This window comes from Heptranchias perlo, chromosome 25 (genome assembly GCF_035084215.1).
Source record: "Heptranchias perlo isolate sHepPer1 chromosome 25, sHepPer1.hap1, whole genome shotgun sequence".
Taxonomy (NCBI): domain Eukaryota; kingdom Metazoa; phylum Chordata; class Chondrichthyes; order Hexanchiformes; family Hexanchidae; genus Heptranchias; species Heptranchias perlo.
Window position 1 is genome coordinate 37,178,684 of NC_090349.1, and position 7,822 is coordinate 37,186,505.

The window sequence follows — 7,822 nt, forward strand, 5'->3', positions numbered from 1 at the left end:
TTAAGACTAACTGCGCTTTTAAAATTTAGTTTAGACTTGGTATTTTTAAGCGTACCTGTTTGGTGGTGTAATTAGTTACTTTCCAGCTGGGCAGATGTGCAAGTTTGTGATTTTTCAGTGATTTCAATGATTGCAGCGTGCAATGCCCCTTTAATCCGAAGCGGTCAAATAGATGGTGGACCAATAGGAGTGCGTTCACGATTTCCACATTTTAGTGAGCATGTTCAACTGCGGGAACTTGCTCCTTTGATTCGCCATTAAAAACGGAGAGCGCTGTTGAACTCCTCCGTTATTTCAGAAGCAATTTCTGGCCCATTACTTCTAGATTGTTTTCTGCACTCTATTATTCTTTTGAACATTGTGACATTATGAAACTTATTTCAAAGAAATAATTGACCTGATTTCTCTAAGCAGTCGACACCTGCAGAGGTACCTCCTGACCACCGCTTGAATCTGAATAGTTGCACGCTCGCGCTCCTTCTGTCCTTTCCTCTCTTCTCGAGCCGCCCGGGCTTTGTCCAGGAACTGCGTTTTGGAGGTTTGTGTAGCACTAAACATTCTTGCTCCTGGGGACAAGATAACAACAGTAGTTTGTTTCTTTTTCTTTCTTCTCCTTGGTCAAATGCTAGTGGCTTAACAGCACAGCATGAGATTCGAACCTGACATTATTGTTGATCTGTGTCATAGTGTTAACATTGTCTGCCTCTTGAATGCATGCATGAGCTATTTTCAATATAAAGCCTCACCAGTCTTTTCACCGTGTTTAACACATTGTACCAATACACAATAGGAAACATAAGCTGATACACCTCTCGAGTGATGCTCTTAAATCACTTCAAACTGTTCCTACCACCAGTAACAATCCTGGAACCAGAAGTATTTAGTGTTATACAGCTCAAAATCCTCTTATGAGACACAGCACAAATTTGGAACTGCAAAATCCATGATCTAATTATCCAATAGATTTTTTTTCTCAGTTCAAATGAACTTGGCATGAAAATTTCACACACTGACCATATGCTTTACTGAAGTCCTAGTGAGAACAATGCTCAGGTAATTTTATCTTGGTGGGAGGGAGTACCTGACATACTCAGATACATCCCTGTTAGTGTATCTGCCTTTACAGGAGTTCAACCCTAACAGAGTTTTACGGACATTTGTATAAAAGAGTCTGAAGTAAGGCTCCATAATAACGGCAGCTTGCCATTAGAATGTTAGCCGATGCTACACTTTTCCTAGTCCATATTACAAGATGCATTATTTAAAGGCATGGAGTTAGCTTTCACGTGTCTGCTGACATCTCTGATACCACTGTGCTTTCTGACTGCTTAACTGACATCAAGTCCTGGGTGAGCAAGAACTTTCCTCAACTCAACATTGACAAGACGGAAAACATCCTGTTTTTCTCCTGCTAAAAAAAAAAGACACATCCTAGCCCTTGACTCTATCCTTTTCCTTGACAGCTCATTTAGGCTGTGTCCAGCACTGCAGAATCTGAGCTCAACTTTAAACTCTACACCGTAGCATCACCAAGACTTCCTATTCCCACCTCTGCAAAATGCCTTCCTCCACCACTGCCTCATCCTTTTTGCCGTTGAAACACTTATTCATGCCTTTGATCTTCCAGACTTGCTTGCCTCAATGCTCGCCTGAGTTCCACCCATCACAAGGCGCAACTCATCCAAAACTCCACCACATCCTATCTCACACTAAGACCTGCTTCCCTATCACCCCTGTTCATGCCAATCTTCAAATGCTCCCTATGCCCTGCATTCCTGCACATGCTCTCAGCTTTATTGTTATAACTTCCGGAATAATGCAATCCGGTGGCTTGTTCCCCGGAGAAGCAAAAGCTGGAAAGGAAAGTCAATCTGGCACTACTCTCACACATCTTGTCACAGCTAGTTAAACAGCAGCATTTGCAGAAATGGGGGCCCTTTCACTGGGTGCGCCTATAGTGCAGAAAGAGAATAATGGGGACAAGAAGTTAATGAAGTAAAGCACCAGTTTACCTGAACTGCCTAGTGCTGTCCCAGACCAGAAATCAGTTTATCAGTCCTGGTGCTTGGACATTGCCTCAGCTTGGTACGAGTACTCAATCAGGCACCGACAGACCTGGACTGAACTGGTACTGTACACAGATAACATGTAGACTCTGCATCATTTCAAATCCATCTCCTCAGAGCAAAATTGCTATCTACTTGACTGGGCACATTGAAACCCCTGTGAAAGAACAAAACATGCCAGAGAAGTTAGAAATATATCCATGATGACTGGCACCACGCAAGTTATTATGGCAAGAAGTTAAAATCTGTAGTGGCTTCTGACCACCAAAAATACACATTTGGCTACTAAATTTCAAACATTCAAAGCCCAATAGTTACCTGGTGTAAGCTTAACCAATACAGCCAATGCGAGCTTGTAGAATCACACAAATGTAAGCACAGAATACCATTTTGGCTATTGTGCTGCACCACTGCAAGCTTCACACTGATGCTAACTGCCCTAGTCCCATTTTCCTGCTCTTCATTATAATCTTTAATATTTTTCTTCAAGTGTTTATCCAACTCCCGCTTAAACACCAGGATTGAATTAGCTACAATTGCAACATATGGAAATGTATTCCATATTCAAATAATCCCCATCATGAAAAACTTTCTTCTAAACTCTTCCAGTAATAATCCTGAATTTATGCCCTCTTGTTACCAATTCACTGACCAGTGGAAATAATCTTTCATTGTCTAACTTCTCAAATCCTTTCATAATTCTGAATGCTTCTATTAAATCTTCCCTTAAGCTAGTCAATACAGCCCGACCTTTTCATATAATTATATCCCCTCATCCCACTAGCATCCTAGTAAATTGTTAAATTTTTGCCATGGCTCCAATATCCATTTTATAACTGGGTGCCTAAAACTGTACACAACATTCCAACTAACAGAAATTCTCACCACCTCTTTATTTTTGTATTCGATGCCTTTAAAAATAAAACTCTAGAACCCATGTGACAGAACTACAACCAGCACTTTTTTACCCTGGTGTTATATATTCCAAACTGTGTTCTCTGGGCACATTTGGAAAGACAAAATCGATCACTATACTGCTGGTTGTTTCTCAATACAAGTGGATATTGAACACAGATTTAAGCCAACCATCATTATGCTTTTCTGAAATTTTAGTGACAATACTGTAAATTACAGGAATTGTTTTAAAATATAATCTAGATTAATGCAAGAAAAAAAATCTAAAATTACAATACAAAACCTGCACCAGTAGATTATTAAACTCAGTGAAAGGCCCGATTAAGAGTAAATAATTTGTTTTTCTAACGAATCCACGTCCATTACAGTATGCACTGTTGCTTTCATAATTTCACCCTTTGAAACGAATGGCACAAACCGTCACAGCGACACTATGGCAGGTAAGATTTTTCTTTTTAATAATGACTTTGCATTGCATTGTGCAACGACACAGTAGCACTGGATATATACAGCAACACAATTATATTCGCTTCACTGCATGTATAATAATTACCTAACGAATAAATCCCACTTATTAAAAATCAGGTCACAATTTGACGAACAACATGAAACACAGAAACAATAACAAATCAGGCCAAAACCTCCTCTTGTGTTCCTGGGCTTCTCTTCTTTCCGGCATGTGTATAACCTAACATATTACTAACAATAATAAGGATGATGGTGATTCTCTAGTATTAGCTGTAGAGGTTAATAGCCGGCTCTTTACCCCGAGCTCTTCTCTCCTTTTCTCTTTCTCACAACACACAATAAAAAAAAACACAACTCCATCAAAAACAAACCCAAATCAACCGCCAGCGCTTCCGCTTCCGGGTTAGGAAGGCGCTGGGGTCAAATCTCCGTCCGTGGACACAAGGCGCTGACTGCGCATGCCCACTCAGCCGACGCGCTGGCTGGAGGAGGGAGCGCTTGGTCTCCCTTGGTAACGGATAGTGGGCCTGACTTTCCTGTTAATATTGGACCCGTCAGTCAACAATGGGAAAATGTTACGGCTGACATTTCTGACAGGCAAGAATGACACAGATTGCAAACTCGTTTAAACACACAGGGGCTATCGTTCGGATATGGTGTTTTTCCTTTTTTGACGACAGCCACAACTTGCATTTATATAGCGCCTTTAACGTGGTAAAACGTCCCAAGGCGCTTCAGGGGAGAGCGTTATCAAACCAAATTTGACACCGAGCCACATAAGGAGATATTAGTACAGGTGACTGAAAGCTTGGTCAAAGAGGTAGGTTTTAAGAAGCTACTTAAAGGAGGAGGGAGAGGCGGAGAGGCTTAGGGAGGGCATTCCAGAGCTTAGGGCCAAGGCAGCTGAAGGCACGGCCGCCGATGGTGGAGCGATTAAAATCAGGGGTGAGGCAAGAGGCAAGAATTAGAGGAGCGCAGAGATCTCGGAGGGTTGTGGGGCTGGAGGAGGTTACAGAGATAGGGAGGGGCGAGGCCATGGAGGGATTTGAAAACGAGGATGAGACTTTTAAAATCGAGGCGTTCCCGGACGGGGAGCCACTGTAGGTCAGCGAGCACAGGGGTGATGGGTGAACTGGACTGGGTACGAGTTAGGATACAGGCAGCAGAGTTTTGGATGAACTCGAGTTTGTGGAGGGTGGAAGATGGGAGGCCAGGCAGGAGAGCATTGGAATAGTCCAGTCTGGAGGTAACAAAGGCATGGATGAGGGTTTCAGCAGTAGATGAGCTGAGGTAGGGGGCGGAGACGGGCGATGTTACGGAGGTGGAAATAGGTAGTCTTGGTGATGGAGCGGATATGTGGTCGGAAACTAATAAGATAATATCACAGAAATGAGGGAGACAGTTGGTTCACCCAGCTTTTACTTCCATAGCACCCTACAATTTCTCCCATCATGTCATCTAACTGCTTCTTGAATGACACGCCACGGCCCTATATGGAAGACTATGCCAGGTATTAATCACTCTTTACAGTAAAGAAAAAGTACTGGAGAAATTAATGGGATTAAAAACCGACTAATTCCCTGGACCTGATGGCCTACATCCTACGGTTCTAAAACAGGTGGCTGCAGAGATAGTGGATGCATTGGTTTTGATCTTCCAGAATTCCCTGGATTCTAGAATGGTCCCCGCAGATTGGAAGGTAGCAAATGTAACCCTGCTAGTCAAGAAAGGAGGGAGAGAGAAAACAGGGAACTATAGGCCAGTTAGCCTGACATCAGTCGTTGGGAAAATGCTGGAATCTATTATTAGAGACATGGGGTTCAATTTTGAAATGTTGGCGGGGGTGAAGGTGCAGGTGGTAAACCCACATAAACAAAGCTTAAGTTTCCGACATGATCGCATGGTGATTGATGATGATTAACATGCTCTGAGTTTCGCGCCTGGCAGCCAGCCTGATTGACAGGCTGGCTGCTGTCAGGAGCTGCAACGTGGGGTGAGGGAGAGGAGAGGAGAGGAATAGAAAGAGAAAGAGAGCGAGACATCATCCAGCGCAGGAACGGAAGGTCTGGGCAGGAGAGGGGGGACATCTGGGGGTGAAGAGGGGGACATCGGGGAGGTTAAGAGGGGGAGATTGGGGGTGAAGAGGGGGAGATCGGAGAGGGAGACATTGGACATCGGAGCAGGGTGATAAGGTGGGTGATTTTGTGTTTTAACTTCCTGCAATGGTTTTTGATGTACCTTATTTCATTTCTTTTTCCCTGATCTGGCCCTTCCCAGGCATGAATCAGAAGCGGTGGGAAAGCCACCCAGGTAAGTTAAAAAATCATTCTAACCATGTAATCTGTCACAAGTAAAGTGCCTTAAATACCTCATTGAGGTACATTTGGCTCTTTAACTGTCATCCCGCCGGCTTTAATTGCCGGCGGTACTTCAGGTTTTGGGACTCCTGCGCGCACACAGGTGCATCCATGGGGAACTTGGAAGTCGGCAGGTTGGAGCCAGCTTCTGAACCCGAACGGGATTTCAGCGATTTTCGCAGCCACCCCGCCCCCAACATGCCCACAATTTCCCCATAAAATTGAGCCCATGGTAATAGGGCACTTAGAAAATCATAATATGATCAGGCAGAGTCAACACAGTTTTATGAAAGGGAAATCGTGTTTGACAAATCTGTTAGAGTTTTTTGTGGGTGCAACTAGCAGGGTAGATGAGGGGGAACCAGTGGATGTAGTATTTTTGGATTTTCAAAAGGCATTGGATAAGGTGCCACACGAGGTTATTACACAAGATACGGGCTCATGGGGGTAATATATTAGCATGGATTGGTTAACGGACAGAAAACAGAGTAGGAATAAACAGGTCATTTTTGGGTTGGCAGGTTGTAACTATTGGGGTGCTACAAGGATCAGTGCTTGGGCCTCTGCTGTTTACAATATATATCAATGACTTAGATGAGGGGACCAAGTGTAATTTATCCGAGTTTGCTGATGATTCAAAGCTAGGTGGGAAAGTAAGCTGTGAGGAGGATACAAAGGGCTATAGACAGGTTAAGTGAGTGGGCGAGAAGATGGCAGATGGAGTATAATGTGGGCAAATGTGAAATTATCCACTTTGGTAGGAAGAATAGAAAAGCAGAATAATTTTTAAAAGGTGAGAAACTATTAAATGTTGGTACTCAGGGATTTGGATGTCCTTGTACATGAATCACAGAAAGTTAACATGCAGGTACTGCAAGCAATTAGGAAGGCAAATGGCATGTTAGCCTTTATTGCAAGGGGGTTGGAGTATAAGAGTGAGGAAGTCTTGCTGAAATTATATAGGGCTCTGGTGAGAACTCATTTGGTGTATCATATACAGTTTTGGTTTCCTTACCTAAAGAAGGATATACTTGCCTTAGAGGTGGTACAATGAAGGTTCACTAGATTGATTCCTGAGATGAGAGAGTTGTCCTATGAGGAGAGATTGAGTAGAATGGACCTTTCTTCTCTGGAGTTTAGAAGAATGAGAGGTGTTCTCATTGAAACTTATAAAATTCTTAGAGGGCTTGACAGGGTAAATGCTGAGAGGCTGTTTCGCCTGGCTGGAGAGTCAGAACTAGGGGACATAGTCTCAAGATAAGGGGTCGGCCATTTAGGACTGAGATGAGGCAAAATTTCTTCGCTTAGACGGTTGTGAATCTTTGGAATTCTCTACCCCAGAGGGCTGTGGATGCTCAGCCATTGAGTATATTCAAGACTGAGATCGATAGACTTTTGGGCACTAAGGGAATCAAGGGTTATGGGGATAGGGCAGGAAAGTAGAGTTGAGGTCGAAGATCAGCCATGATCTTATTAAATGGCGGAGCAGGCTTGAGGGGCCATATGGCCTTCTCCTGCTGTTATTTCTTATGTTATGTTATTTGTGTGCAGAACTGCCCCATGACCTCAATCGTGAACCTTTTAACAATTTGTACCTGTGACTCCTTGTCCTGAAACAGTGCTTAAGATTAACCATTTCTGTTCTACGTTGGCTTCTTTCCCCTCTAAGTCCCCCCGTGTAATGTTTCCTATATTACACCAATGACTGCATATCAAAAGTACTTCATTGGTTGTGAAGAGCTTAGGGACGTCCTGAGGTTGCGAAAGGCATTGAATTAATGCACGTTCTTTATTCACCTTTTAAGGCTCAAGATGTAGCCTTTTAATAGAAAAAGGAGGCGTATGACGAATGTAATGTTCATAATACAGTAGAGAACCAGGATGAATACAGAAAATACAGAAGAGGTCTAAAAAAGGGAATAAGAGGGGCAAAGAGAGAGTGTGAGAATAGATTAGCGGCTAATATAAAAGGGAACCCAAAAGTCTTTTATAAACATATAAATAGTTAAAGGAAGC

At 43.0% G+C, this 7,822-nt stretch overlaps 1 protein-coding gene across 6 annotated transcripts in view; it reads right to left on the reverse strand.

The window, feature by feature from the left end:
• ube3b (ubiquitin protein ligase E3B) overlaps positions 1 to 3,839 on the reverse strand; it is a 45,318-nt gene extending 41,479 nt beyond the window's left edge. For 2 of the 6 annotated variants that reach the window (XM_068006044.1, XM_068006049.1), the window contains exons 1-3: positions 3,623 to 3,812; positions 2,013 to 2,223; positions 398 to 566 (exon numbers count right to left, since the gene is read on the reverse strand). In XM_068006044.1, the coding sequence (XP_067862145.1) occupies positions 398 to 558 (161 nt within the window). In that variant the 5' untranslated portion in view covers positions 559 to 566; positions 2,013 to 2,223; positions 3,623 to 3,812. The other 4 variants (XM_068006048.1, XM_068006045.1, XM_068006046.1 and 1 more) reach the window with 4 other exon arrangements.
• Between the last annotated feature and the right edge of the window lie 3,983 nt (positions 3,840 to 7,822).